The sequence below is a fragment of the Elephas maximus genome, chromosome 6 (assembly GCF_024166365.1).
Source record: "Elephas maximus indicus isolate mEleMax1 chromosome 6, mEleMax1 primary haplotype, whole genome shotgun sequence".
Taxonomy (NCBI): domain Eukaryota; kingdom Metazoa; phylum Chordata; class Mammalia; order Proboscidea; family Elephantidae; genus Elephas; species Elephas maximus.
In genome coordinates this window covers 94,650,672-94,664,787 of record NC_064824.1, presented here as the reverse complement: position 1 = coordinate 94,664,787, position 14,116 = coordinate 94,650,672, and the positions used below count along the sequence as shown (strand labels likewise).

The window sequence follows — 14,116 nt, the reverse complement described above, 5'->3', positions numbered from 1 at the left end:
AAGACTCTGGAAAATTTTAAGCCTCAAATTTTACAAAGCTCATCTAGTTCCTGCTGGTATTTTAATCATGAAATTGGATAAAACTATTGCAAATGCCTTATTTTGTTTACATCACGAAATTATAAATTTTTAGAGTAGCCAAATATAGATTTCTTGAATAAGTAGACCTTTAACCATTTTTCCATTTGAAATATTGTCAAAGAATTTGAGCTCTGCTTTGAAACCCTGGTGGCATAGTGCTTAGGAGCTAACGGCTACTAACCAAAAGATCGGCAGTTCGAATCCACTAGGCGCTCCTTGGAAACTCTATGAGGCAGTTTTACTCTGTCCTGTAGGGTTGCTATGAGTCATGATCGACTCGACCGCAATGGGTTTGGTTTTTTGTTTTTTGTATAAGTCAGAACTGACTCGGCAGCAATGGCTTTGCATTTGGGGTTTATACCCTACATAGGAAAACATTTAGTCTGGAAAAAAGAAATCGTAATTTAGAAATGCCGTTACAGTTTTTGTCAAGAAGGAACTTGTTTAAGATGTTTCAAAGGCGTTTACCTGAAACTGGTCATATGATCTTAGGTAAGCCACTTTATCTTTTTATGTATCTGCGTGCCCAGCTTTAAGATGTAAACAAAGTTGAATACCAGCTCAGTAGCAGGGTTGAGTAAGTGTGACTGGCAATTGGAAATTCTTGTTAATAAAGATTGAGAGTTTAAACTGATCTTGTTGAATTAACCTAATAAAATTTACCTTGGAATCTGCAATGTGTTTTTCTCTGTTCTAAACAAGATGGGCGTCTCTTAAAAAAAGCTTTATGCGTTCCTTGATGAGAATTTTATTTCTCTTTTGTATATTTTAATAATATAGTAATAATATTCAGTTACTGGATTCCCTGGATGATGCAAATGATTAATGTACTTGACTGCTAACCAAAAGGTTGGTGATTCAGGTCCATCCAGAGGCACCTCAGAAGAAAGGCCTGGCATTCTACTTTGGAAAAATCAGCTATTGGAAACCCTATGGAGCACAGTTCTCCTCTGACACACACGAGGTCACCACGAGTGGGAACTGACTCAGTGGCAACTGATTTTGGTTAATTCAGTTAATGTCATAGGATCATAATCAAAAGATACCAAGACACCTTTCATTCAATCAAATCTGAGCATCTGTGTGTTTTCTTGGCACTTGGAATACATCAGTGAACAGAACAGAAAAAGTCCTTGACCTCTTGGAGTTTACATTCTAGGAAAGAAGACAGACAATATACAAGAAGTATAAAGAACTTATATATCATGTTAGGTGTGGATAAGTGTTTTGGAAAACAAGTTGAGTGCTATTAAGGTAGTCCAGAAATGCTGGAGAAGGAGTTATAGTTTTAAATGGGGAGCCAGGGTAGGCCTCACTGAGAAGATGATGTTTAAGCAAAAAATTGAAAGATATCTGGGAGAAAGTTCTAGGCAAATGGGGCAGCTGCAGCAAAGGCCTAAAGGTGGACTGACTATGTTTGAGGACATCAAGGAGGCCAGATTGGGTCATGTAGAGTGAGGAGGGAGAGGGAGCACGTAGGGAAAGATGAGGTCAGAGCTCTAATGCAGAGGCCAGGGAGGGTCCTATAGGGCCTTTTAAGCCTTCATAAGGACTTAGGGCTTACTCTGAGAGAAATAGGGAGCTACTGAAGTGTTTTCAGCAGAGCAGAGATGTGTTCGAATATGTAAACATTACCTGTGTTTCAAATTGTTTATTTTATAGGCCATCTCTGAACTGCTCCGTATCACCTTGTATTCTGGGCCGTGACTGAAATTCTTGGGAAGAATTTGGTGAAATAAGCCCGTGATTTTTTTCCTACTGGTATCTTGGTGGTCTCTCCCTTGTCAAAATGAGTGTTTAACTGAATAGTTTAGGATCAGCTATTTCATATAAAAAGTTACTGAGCAGAACTTCATACTAGTGCCCAGCATATCTGGAAGTGTGAGTGTTCAGTTGGCTCCCCAGGGCTGTGGTGAGGACCCAGGTGTAGATCACCCCATAGTGGTTTTTCTGAAGCATTTCAGATTCTCCAGGTTGGACTCTACCACCCCCTGGGGGGTGGCCTCCCATAGAGATAAACAAAAAAACCAAACCAGTTGCTATTGATTCAACTTAGATTCATGGTGACCCCAATGTATGTCAGAGTAGAACTGTGCTCCATAGGGTTCAGTGGCTGATATTTTGGAAGTAGATCACCAGACCTTTCTTTTGGCGTGCCTCTAGGTGGTCTTGAACCTCCAACCTTTTGGTTAGCAGCCGAGCACATTAACTGTTTGCGCTACCCAGGGATCCCATAGAGGTAGACAATGATAAAACATCTCTTTCATACTTGTTGGTGCACGAGGTTGAATTCAACATGTGTGTCCCAGCTACTCTCCACCTGCCACGCATTCCCTTTTGGCAGTGATGCTGTACCCCCTTAGAAGCTGTGGTCTTCATACCTTCAAGTGCACAAAAACTTCCAAGGCCACATCTTGCATACCTCTGGCACATTCTTCTCAGCAAATCTTTCTAGTGCCCAAAAGAAAATAGGCATTTAAGTGACTTCAAAGCCATAGTAGCGCATTTCCAGTGGGTGCATTCTCAGCTGGTGGTGCAGTATTGTGATTGTAATATCTAAGCAGGTCTTGCACTGAATCCCTCTCTTTTCCATCCAGAGAGGGATTCAGTGTAAATAATTAGGCATCAAGGAAGGGTAGGCTAAAAACTAATGACAAGTTTGCAGTTTCATTAGTGAACTCTGACTGCACTAAATAAGATTAGTGCTCTGATTGGTTCGTTCAGTGGTAAAGGCTCTCCTTCCCTCACAATATAGTTCACAACTCAAAGTCATTGTCAGTTTCTTTCCTCTCGTGTTGCAGTGGGATTCCAGTAACGTGCATAGTGTACACTAGTAGACTTGCAGTTTTGACAGTTAGGTAGCCCCTGTGAAGGTGTGTTCTTTGTTCAGGTCTAGAATGTTCATTTCCATTCAATTGTAGCTTAGTATTGCTCCCCAAATTCCAAACAAGCTATCTGGCTGCCCAGTGTAAGCAGAGTAAGGCCAGGCCCCTTATGATCCAATGTTAACACATAGTTGTATTCAGTTTGTATCCAAAAATAATTGAACATAAATGCAGATCTTTATGCCATTTGTTTTTTAGAAAATACAGGGAGAAGATGGGATTACTTTAATGCAAAACAAAATTTGTAAACATTTTTTCATCCCTCTGGCACAATCTGTCACGTGGCATTTTTTCTCACAAAATTTCTCATCTCTTTGCAACTCCCCTGGGTTGATAGAAAGATGAAGATTTCATTGAAAACTTTTTTGTTCCTATTTTGTTTCCATTACCGCCTGGAGGTTTGGAAATACTAACATAGATATAGAATCATTTCCAAATCCAAATTATGTTTGAGATATCTGATCATGTCTCTTATATATCGTTACTCTCTTCAAAGCCTATTCACATTTTCTAAAAATACAAAAATAATGTGTAGGAAGAAAATAAATCTTTTAAAAATAATTCTCACATCCATTCCTATGCATAAAGTATTATAGGAAGGAAGTTAAAAAAAAATCAACTTTGTACGTTTACACTATTTTAGCTTTCTGTGGCATTTTTTAAAAAATATTTATTTTTTTAGTTACTCTTTTTAGTCAGCCTATAGGTCAATATAATTATTCCTGCTTTTCAGAGGGAGAAAAGGATAATGTCATTTATTTATTGCTTCTGATGACCATTCATGGAAACCAAAAAAATAAACCTTGGAAGGTGAAAGATACGTCTAGGGAATGGTGAAGCAATGGAATAAATTGGGACCTTAATGGGTGGCTCAGAGTTGCACATCTCCCAGAGGTTATCTAGCAAAGGGACTTTAAACTTGACAGATCCTGAGCTATATAACTATACATGCACACTTGCAGCGTTAACCACTTCTTCCTCTGTCCTCCTTTGACACTCTAAAAATATGCACATCTCTAGTATCCCTTTTCTTAAATTGTACATCTTTCATATACCCCCATGTGCCCTACAAGTGGGCCATGAGGTCAGAAAGCTTGGGAAATACTGCTTTCAGGCCTGTTCTTTGCTTCACTGTCCTTTCTACCCTTCTACACAACATCCTGAACGCCGTCTCCTTGCCGTTCTCATCTTGGCTTGAGGTTTGCTGTCTTTGGCCTTATATAAAAGCCTGTCCTAGCAGACACAATGACTTAGTTGCGTCTCTCAAACACTGTTTATGCTGTGCTATGTGTTGACTCAGTTTCATAGCCGAACATCCCTTTTATTCATATCATCTTGAGTTCGGTCCTATTCTTCGAGCATTATTCTTCCTTTTCTTTTTATAAAGGCTTTTGTAGATGGGAGCTCACCCTAACTGCTTTCTTATAAATCAGCTCAATGCTGAAGCTGCAGCAGTTGTCCACTGTGTTCTTTGCTGTTCTGTCTGGCATCATTGACCCACCTGGCCAAGTCCAGAGATGCCATCTTCTTTCCACCCCCCTCACCCCAATTCTCCCATATAAAGACAAGCATAGAAATTCATGGTAATAATCTGCTGGAAAGTAGTCTTTGAGAAAAGTGTTCATTAATATTTTTGCCTTTATCTCTTTTCCGTTTATTTTAGAACTTGTATTAGTCTTTGAACTAAGGAAAGGCTGATACAAGTTATAGAATGAATGACTAGGTTATAATTAAGCTAAGAAGTGTTTCTTTGCATTTTCCAGATGAGAATTCTCCAGCCAACTTCTGGGATTCTAAAAACAGGGGCGTGACTGGAACACAAAAAGGACAAATTGTATGGAGAATTGAGCCTGGGCCATATTTTATGGAACGTAAGTAGCTAAAAAAAAAAAAAAAAAAATTTTTTTTTTTTTTAAGTAGCTAAGTGTGAAATATAAGCTTCAGTATGCAGAAATCTACACATTATTTCTGAATGTTTTTTAAAAAATCTTTGGTTCTGATTTATATATTTATGCAATGTAGCTCTTGTGGTGCAGTGGTTAAGTACTTGGCTGCTAACTAAAAGGTCAACAGTTCAAACCCACCGCTGCTCCCTGGGAGAAAGATGTGGCAATCCACTTTCATAAAGATTTACAACCTTGGAAACCCTCTGTTGCAGTTCTGCTCTGTCCTGTAGGGTTGCTATGAGTCAGAATTGACTCAACAGCAATGGCTTTGGGTAGCTCAAACTGTGAAAATATATTGCCTTAGAGAATTCTCATTAGAGAATGTTCACATATTTTGAATTAAGTAAATGTGTGTGCATGCATGTATATGTGCACACACATACATAAATACGTACATTATGTACATATATATAAGAATATATGTATACACATATGCTTTATGCATGTATGTTCTATAAGGTATGTATGGTTATTTTAAGGTGCCCTGGTGGAGCACAATGTTTAAGCACTTGGCAGCTAACCAAAAGGTCAATGGTTCGAACCAAGCCAGTGGCTCCGAGGGAGAAAAGACCTGATAATCTGCTCCTGTAAGGATTACAGCCTAGGAAACCCTATGGGGCAGTTCTACTCTGTCCTATATGGTCTGTGAGTTGGAATCAACTTGACAGCACACATCAACAATGTGGTTATTTTAAATATCATGCATTTTTATATACCATTGTATATGTATCTGTAATTACTGTTAAATTGTGTGAATTTCAGAAAGCAGAAAGAATAATTCAAAATATCAGTTAATTTAAGAATTTTACTTGACTTTAGAATACTTGGTAATTATTTTTTTTAGCAGCAGAATAACTAGCAGCCATTGGGTCTTGGTCTTTACAAAGAGTTAATAAGGTAGTCTAGGGCATGCTGCCATGGAGGTCAACTTACTAGGAATCACAAATGACTGCAGATGACTCAGCCATTAACCAATTGATATGATGTTACATTTATTTCTAAATACAAATGCCTTGTATATAGCACATGGTACACATAAAAATATCATCCCTTTTTATTTTGGGTGGGGGAGGAGTCTATATTTGCCACTAATATTATTGAGAACATATTAATTACTCAGTAAATTTCTGCTGAATAGATAGAATGAATGAATGAATGCTATACTCCTTGGTCCAGGTTTACTGGACCATTTGCAGACTATATTTTTCTTTAATGTATAAAAATTAAGTTGTTTAAATTTTTTTCCTGAGTTGTTGAGTTTTGTGTGAGAATTAAGATTTCTATAAGCAAGGGATTTTACTAAGAGAGAGAATGTATAGATTCTAGTTCTTAATCTTTATCTTTATTAAACATTAAAAAAATGGAATAACCCATACCAAACCACTTGTTGCCATCAAGTCGATTCTGGCTCAGCAGGAACCCTATAGGACAGAGTAAAACTGCCGCATGCAGTTCTAAGGCTGTAAATCTTCACAGAAGCAGACTGCCACATCTTTCTCAGGTGGAGCAGCTGGTAGGTTCGAACTGCCCACCTTTCAGTTAGCAGCTGAGTGCTTAACCACTGCGCCACCAGGGCTCCTAAAAATAGAGTAAGGTGTGATTAAACAGAAACCTATTGCAGGCATATATTTATTGAAGCATATAAAACTCTGGTAATATAAAAAGTTACTAAAGAAAGATTAAAATCTTTTACTTTGAATTGCCATTAAAGGCGTCAGTTTCTTCCACCATTTTAATGGTAGGCCAGAGCTTTCTGTAATCCTGCTTCTACCCTCTAAGGAATGTCTTCTTTCCATAGCTCAATTCTATGGCTAGATTCCCTCTTTTAACCTAAAATAGATGAAGCTTTTAAGGGCAAATGCTCATGATACATGGAGAAACAAAAGCAGATACGTACAGCATAACCCCAGCTAATAGCGTAGCAAGCATACAAGAAAAAGTTGGGAAGGAAATTTGCCAAAATGTGAACAAGAGTTGTTTCTGGGAGGTGAGATTATGGAGAGGTTGTTTTTCTTGCTTATTGCCACTTCTCTTTACTTTCTAACATTTGCCCAGCTGACAACATCATTACATAAGTAATGAGAGAAATAGAAAGGAGAGGAAAATGGAGTGGGAAATAGCTGGTTTTACGTTCAGTGTGATTTCTCCTCTGAAAGGATCCCAGGGCTTAAGGAAAGCCATTCTGGGAAATGTGGCCAACTGAACTTCAGGGGAAAAGGTAAAGCCACCTTCCTGTTCACTCCATGATGCTGAAAACCACTGGAAATAGTTGCCTCTTGATGGAGGGTATGGATTTAAATTACCGGGCTCCTTTGAACACCTTGACAGCACTGGGGTTTTTAGTTTGAACACCTAGGAGGAAGTTAGCACCCCATGCTGCTATAATTTGGAACACTGTGTGAGAAAAACCCCGTCTGCAGAGTAAGTGTCATGATTGATTTTCTTTTTCCTGCAAAAGTGTTAGATGTGTAACGTCCTGGATGATTTAAAAAAAAAAAAATTTTTTTTTTTAATTAGGCTGCAGTAAATATCCCCTGCTTGGCAACGTTTTTCTCTACGTCTTAACTCTAGTAGCCTATAGAAGTTGGCTTGACATTAAAGCTAGGAATTAGGAATGAAGAAAGTTTTTTTTTTTTCTCGTCTAATTCAGCATTTCCTTTTTAATTCCTCACACATAAAATTGGAGATCTTAGGTAATACGGTTATAAAACTGGAAATATTTAGTAATATATATGTTTTTAAGAACTCAGAAAGAAAGTCTAAGGACAATGGATAGGAACTTTGGAAAGATTCTGGTATAGAATAAGCTTGTCTTCAGTGAATCAGAATGAGACCTCCCCCAACATCCCTGTCCTAGCAGTATAAAAATGTCTCAGGTCATATGTATGTAAGCACTTGGAAGTAAAATCCGCATCTTTCAGGCATCATTTTTTTTACCCCGTGTCTGGCTAGAGCAGACCTAAGAGGACTTCACAGCATAGCAAAGTTTTGCTCAAATCTGTGGAGCTGGAGCTTGGAACTTAAAAAAAAAAAATTGGGGCTTAGGCAACTTCTGAAGTTCTGACTATTTTTAGCTTCTGATCTTGAAAACTCATAGTATCTTAAAACTTTTGCTTTTATCTTCAGAAAGAAAATGTGTTTATCCTTAGCCCATCAGAAGTCCATTCAAAGTAAAATTGTCTGAAAATTGATCTAAGTGAGTTTCTGGGAAAACCTGGATTTGAGCACTGTCTAGGCTATTTCAGAATATAAAGGACAACTTTGGTTTGTCTGGATAAAATCCCTGGAGCAGGTAGGTGAACCAGACGGGGTCTATTTGAATAGATTCGAAGGACAAAGACACATTTAATTTTGGGTAACAGACCTTCCTGGACGTTAGAGAGGAAAATCAGCTTCATCTGCACCTGTTCATCATAAGACTTGTCAAATATTCATCACATGAGCTTATGCTTGCAGAAAATGAATGGACTGTCTGTGCAATATGCATACTTGAGCTGTGAAATGTAAAAGGTTTTAAAAGTTGTCTTGTCATGCCAAGGATGTCTACTTTATTTCACTTAATCTTTCATTAACCATAGTCACTCATGTATTCATTCATTTAAGCCTGCCTTCTGCCCTTCCTTCATCCCTTGTATCTACCTGTCCATCTATCCCTCGATCCATCCCAGAATATTTACTAAGTTCTGAATTTGCCTGGCACTCTCCTAGGCAGTCACTAAGTCCTGGGTCAGTAAGCAAGCTTAGAAGTAGTAAACTTCAGTCTACATTGCTATGTACTGAATTGTTTTATGATCATTAAGCATAATAACAAAAGATTGATATTTTCACTATATTCAGTACACAGTCATACCTCTGAGTGACACTCAGATTAGAATTCTTTCCAAGATGCAGCCCTTGTCAAAATAGACACATTGGGGATGGCTTTTTAATACAGGGGGATGAGGGGCCTGGCTGCAGCCTCTTATTTTTACTTCAGAACCCTGACTCTAACCTTCTCTGTTCCTAAGCCCCTTCCCACCAACATCGGAAGGGTCTTTTTGCCTTGAGTGGAGATTTGGTGTCTCTCTTTCCCTTTCCCCACACTTTATGGTTTGGGTCGCTAATTCTCTAATCCTATTATTAGTTTTCTGCCGCATTTACACTGATAGTGTCTGTGTTTAAATTTTCATTATTGTCTCCCTGAGCTTGCAGAGAGGAGTGCCTGGCCGTTTCAAGCCCTATGGCCCTTGTTAGAGAAGACAGCCTGCAGTACCGTGTTAGCAACATGTGGGCTGATTTCCTCAAAAGTGTGAGGATTAAAATGTGTTTACTCTTTCTCAGTCTGTGGCCTTTGAATAAAAGAGCCTATGAATAGAAGCCATAAATATTAAGAATATAATAAAATAATAAAAGCATATAGGGCAATGGTTAAAAGCATATTTTGGAGTATATTTGAAATTAATCTTATTATTTATTCTATTTTAACCAAGTGGAAATGTTTAAAGGAAGAAGGGCATTTATATTCCGTCTATCTTTATGGTTCAAAATATTCAGCTTCTAGAAACTTGTGAAAAATGCAGACTTTCTAATTAGGAGCAAGCTGTCAACTACTGCCTAAGTGAATCTTGTAGCTATTTAAGGTAATGGAAGAGATTCCAGTCTTTGAAGTGAAACCTTTTTTCTTTATTGTACTTCAGATGAAGGTTTACAAGAACAAACTAGTTTGTCATTAAACAATTAATACACATATTGTTTTGTGGCATTGGTTGCCAACCCCACAACATGTCAGTACTCTCCCTTTCTTGACCTTGGGTTCTCCATTACCAGCTTTCCTGTCCCCTCCTGCCTTCTCATCCTTGCCCCTGGGCTAGTGTGCCCATTTAGTCTCGATTTGTTTTATGGCCTTGTCTAATCTTTGGCTGAAGGGTGAACGTCAGGAGTGGCTTCATTAATGAGCTGTGAGGGTGTCCGGGGGCCATATTCTCAGGGTTCCTCCAGTCTCTGTTAGAATTTTGTTCTACATTTTTCCCCAGCTCTGTCTGGGACCATCTATTGTGATCCCTGTCAGATCAATCAGTGGTGGTAGCCAGGCACCATCTAGTTGTGCTAGAGGAAGTTGTGGTCCATTAGCCTCTTGGACTAATCTTTCCTTTGTGTCTTTGGTTTTCTTCATTCTCCCTTGCTCCAGATGGGGTGAGACCAGTGGAGTATATTAGCTGGCCACTCACAAGCTTCTAAGACCCCAAACGTTGCTCACCAAAGTAGAATGTAAGACATTTTCTTTATAAACTATGTTATGCTAGATGAGCTAGCTGTTCTGCAAGACCATGGTCCCCACAGCCCTCAGGCCAGTAATTCGGGGTCTGAGGGAGCTTGAATGTGTCTGCGGAGCTTCTATAACCTTGCCTTGGTCAAGTTGTGCTGGCTTTCCCAGTATTGTGTACTGTCTTACCCTTCACCAAAGTTACCACTTACCTGTTGTCTTTTTAGTGTTTTCCCGTCCCACCCTCCCGCTCCCTTGTACTCATCAAAGATTGTTTCTTTTGTGTGTAAACCTTTTAATGAGTTTTTATGGCAGTGGTCTCATACAATATTTGTCTGTTTGTGATTGACCTATTTCCCTCAGCAGAATGCCCTCCAGATTCATCCATGTTATGAGATGCTTTGCAGGTTCATCATTGTTCTTTATCATTGTGTATGTAGTATTCCATTTTGTGTACGTACCATAGTTCGTTTATCCGTTTATCTGTTGACAGGCATCTAGGTTGTCTCCATCTTTTTTGCTATTGTGAACAATGCTGCAGTTAACATGGTTGTGCATATGTCTATTCCTGTGACAGCTCTTATTTCTCTAGGATATATTCTTAGCAGTGGGATTGCCAGATCATATGATGTTTCTATTTCTAGCTTTTTAAGGGAGCACCATATCGTTTTCCAAAATGATTGTACCATTTTGGATTCCAACCATCAGGGCATAAGAATACCAGTCTCCCCGCAGCCTCTACAACATTCGTTATTTTCTGATTTTTTAAAAAATTCCTGCCAGTAATGTCAGAGTGAGATGGTATCTCATTGTGGTTTTGATTCGCATATTAGGGTTGCTATGACTTGGAATCAACTCTATGGCAACGGGTTTGGTTTTTTAATCACTAGTAATCATGAGCATTTCCTCATGTCTCTGTTAGCCACTTGAATGTCTTCTTTGGTGAAGTGTCTATTCATATCCTCTGCCCATTTTTAACTGGATTATTTATCTTTTATTGTGTAGGTATTGGATTTTCCTGTAGATTTTAGAAATTAGGCCTTTGTCAGATTTGTCATAGCCAAAATTTTTTTCCCAGCCTGTAGGTCCTCTTTTTACTCTTTGGTGAAGTTTTGTTGAGCACAAGTATTTAATTTTTAGAAGATTCCAGTTATCTAGCTTACCTTCTGGTGTTTGTGTATTGTTACCTGTGGCCTGTATGCTGTTAATAACATGTGTTAGAGCCTCTAGCATTGACCATATTTTTTTTTCTGTGATCTTTATAGTTTTTGGTTTTATATTTAGGTTTTTGATCCCTTTTGAATTAGTTTTTATATATGATGCAAGGTATGGGAAAACCCTGGTGGCTTAGTGGTTAAGCGCTATGGCTGCTAACCAAGAGGTCGGCAGTTCAGATCCACCAGGTGCGCTTTGGAAACTCTATGGGGCAGTTCTACTCTGTCCGATAGGATCGCTATGAGTCGGAATCCATCCGATGGCAGTGGGTGAGGTATGGGTCTTGTTTGATTTTTTTTTGTAGTTGAACAACAAGTTTTGCCAACATCGTTTGTTAAGAAGACTGTTTTTCCCCGTTTGATGGACTTTGGGACTTTGTCAAAGATCAGGTGACCATGGGTGGATGGATTTACATCTGGTTTCTCAGTTTTGTTCCATTGGCCAATGTGTCTATCCTTATACTGGTACCAGGCTCTTTTGACTACCACGGTAGTAGTAGATTCTGAGATCCAGTACTGTGAACCCTCCTACTTTATTCTTCTTCAGTAGTGCTTTACTTCTCTGGTGCCTCTTCTCTTTCCATATAAAGTTAATGATTAGTTTTTCCATCTTTAAAAAAAATGCTGTTGGTGTTTGGATTGGAATTGCTTTGTATTTGTTTTTTTTTTTTTTTTTTTGGGTAGAATTGATATTTCACAATGTTAAGTCTTTCTAATCTATGTATGAGCATGGTATGGTTTTCCATTTATGTAGGCCTCTTTTGGTTTCTTGCAGTAATGTTTTGTAGTTTTTTTTGTATAGGTCTTTTACATCTTTGGTTAGATGTATTCCTAAGTATTTTATTTTTTTAGGGCTGTTATAAATGGTATTGCATTTTTGTAGTTCTCTTTATTGGTATATAGGAATCCAACTGATTTTTGTATGTTTATCTTGTGTCCTGTTACTCTGCTGAATCTGTTAGTTCCAGTAGTTTTCTTATGGAGTCTTCTGAATTTTCTATGTATAGTATCATATTATTCACAAATAGGGACAATTTTACTTTTTCATTACCAATTTGGATGCCCTTCTTTTTCTTGCCTTATGACATCTAAACCAGTGTTAAATAGGAGTGGTGATAAAAGACATCCTTGTCTTGTTCCTGTTCTCAAGGGGAACGTTTTCAGCCTCTATCCATTAAGAGTGATGTTGGCTGTTGGTTTTGTATAGACGCCCTTTATTACGTTAGGGAATTTCCCTTCTATACCTATTTTATTGAGAGTGTTTATCAGGAATGGGTATTGGACTTTGTCAAATGTCTTTTCCGTGTCAGTTGAGGTAATCACATGATTCTTTTGTTTTATTTATGTGGTGGGTTACGTTGATTGATTTTCTAACCTTGAACCATACTTGCATACCTGGTATGAATCCCATTTGGTCATGGTGGATTATTTTTTTGATATGATGCTGAATTCTATTAGCTAGAATTTTGTTGAGAATTTTTACATCTATATTCCTGAGGGATATTGGTCTATAATTTTCTTTTTTGGTGGTGGCTTCAGCTGGTTTTGGTATCAGGGTTATGCTGGCTTCAAAGAATGAATTCAGAAGTATCCCTTCCATTTCTTTGTTTTGAAATAGTTTGGGTAGTACTGTTGTAAGCTCTTCTCTGAATGTTTGGTAGAATTCTTCCGTGAAACCACCTGGGCCAGGGCTTTTTTTGTTGGGAGTTGTTTTTTTTTTTTTTTTTACCTTTTCAATCTCTTCTCTTATTATGGGTCTGTTCAGATTTTCAACTTCAGTTTGTGTTAGTTTGGGTAGGTAGTGTGTTTCTAGAAATTCATCCATTTTCTCTAGGTTTTCAAATTTGTTTGAGTATAGTTTTTCATAGTATTCTGTTATGATCATTTTTATTTCAGTTGGGTCTCTTGTGATGTCCACCATTTCATTTCTTATTTGGGTTATTTGCATTGTAGCCTGTTTTTCTTTTGTAGGTTTGGCCAATAGTTTGTTGATTTTGTTTAAAGAAGTAATTTTTTTAATGTTATCTGTATTTTCTTTTTTTGTTGTGCCTTAAGTGAAAGTTTATAATTCAAGTCAGTTCTTCATACAAAAACTGATACACACATTGTTATGTGACCCTGGTTGCTCTCCCTACAATGTGACAGCACAGCCCTTCTCTCCACCTTGTATTTCCTGTGTCCCTTCAGTCAGATCTTTCCCCCTCTGCCTTCTTGTCTCTTCTTCAGACAGGGGCTGCCCACATAGTCTCATGTGTCTACTTGAGCTAAGAAGTACACTCTTCTGTCTTATAGTCCAGTCTAATGTTTGTCTAAAAAGTTGGCTTTTTTAGTTTTGGGCTGACAGAGAGTCGAGGGGCCATGACCTCTGGGGTCCCTCTAGTCTCAGCCAGACCATTAAGTCCCATCTTTCTACTAGAATCAGAGATCTGGATCACACTTTTCTCCTGCCCCATCAGGGATTCTCTGTTGTGTTCCCTGTCAGGGCAGTCATTGTTGGTAGCCGGGCACCATTTAGTTCTTCCAGTCTCAGGCTGATGGAGTCTCTGGTTTATGTGGCCCTTTCTTTCTCTTGAGCTTGTATTTTCCATGTGTCTTTGGTATACTTCATTCTCCTTTGTACCAGGTGGGCTGAGACCAATTGATGCATCTGAGATGGTCAGATGCTAGCTTTTTAAGACCCAAGACACCACTCACCAAAGTGGGATGCAAAATTTTTTTAATACACTTTGTTATGCCAGTTGACCTAGA

General features: G+C 38.4%; 1 protein-coding gene across 7 annotated transcripts in view; it reads left to right on the top strand.

The window, feature by feature from the left end:
* HECW2 (HECT, C2 and WW domain containing E3 ubiquitin protein ligase 2) overlaps positions 1–14,116 on the top strand; it is a 463,541-nt gene that overhangs the window by 285,314 nt on the left and 164,111 nt on the right. For all 7 annotated transcript variants that reach the window (XR_007517919.1, XM_049887746.1, XM_049887747.1 and 4 more), the window contains one exon: positions 4,730–4,837. Coding sequence is in view for 6 of the 7 variants with exons in the window: in XM_049887746.1 (XP_049743703.1) it covers positions 4,730–4,837 (108 nt within the window). In the remaining variant the exon portion in view is untranslated. The remainder of the gene's footprint in view (positions 1–4,729; positions 4,838–14,116) is intronic.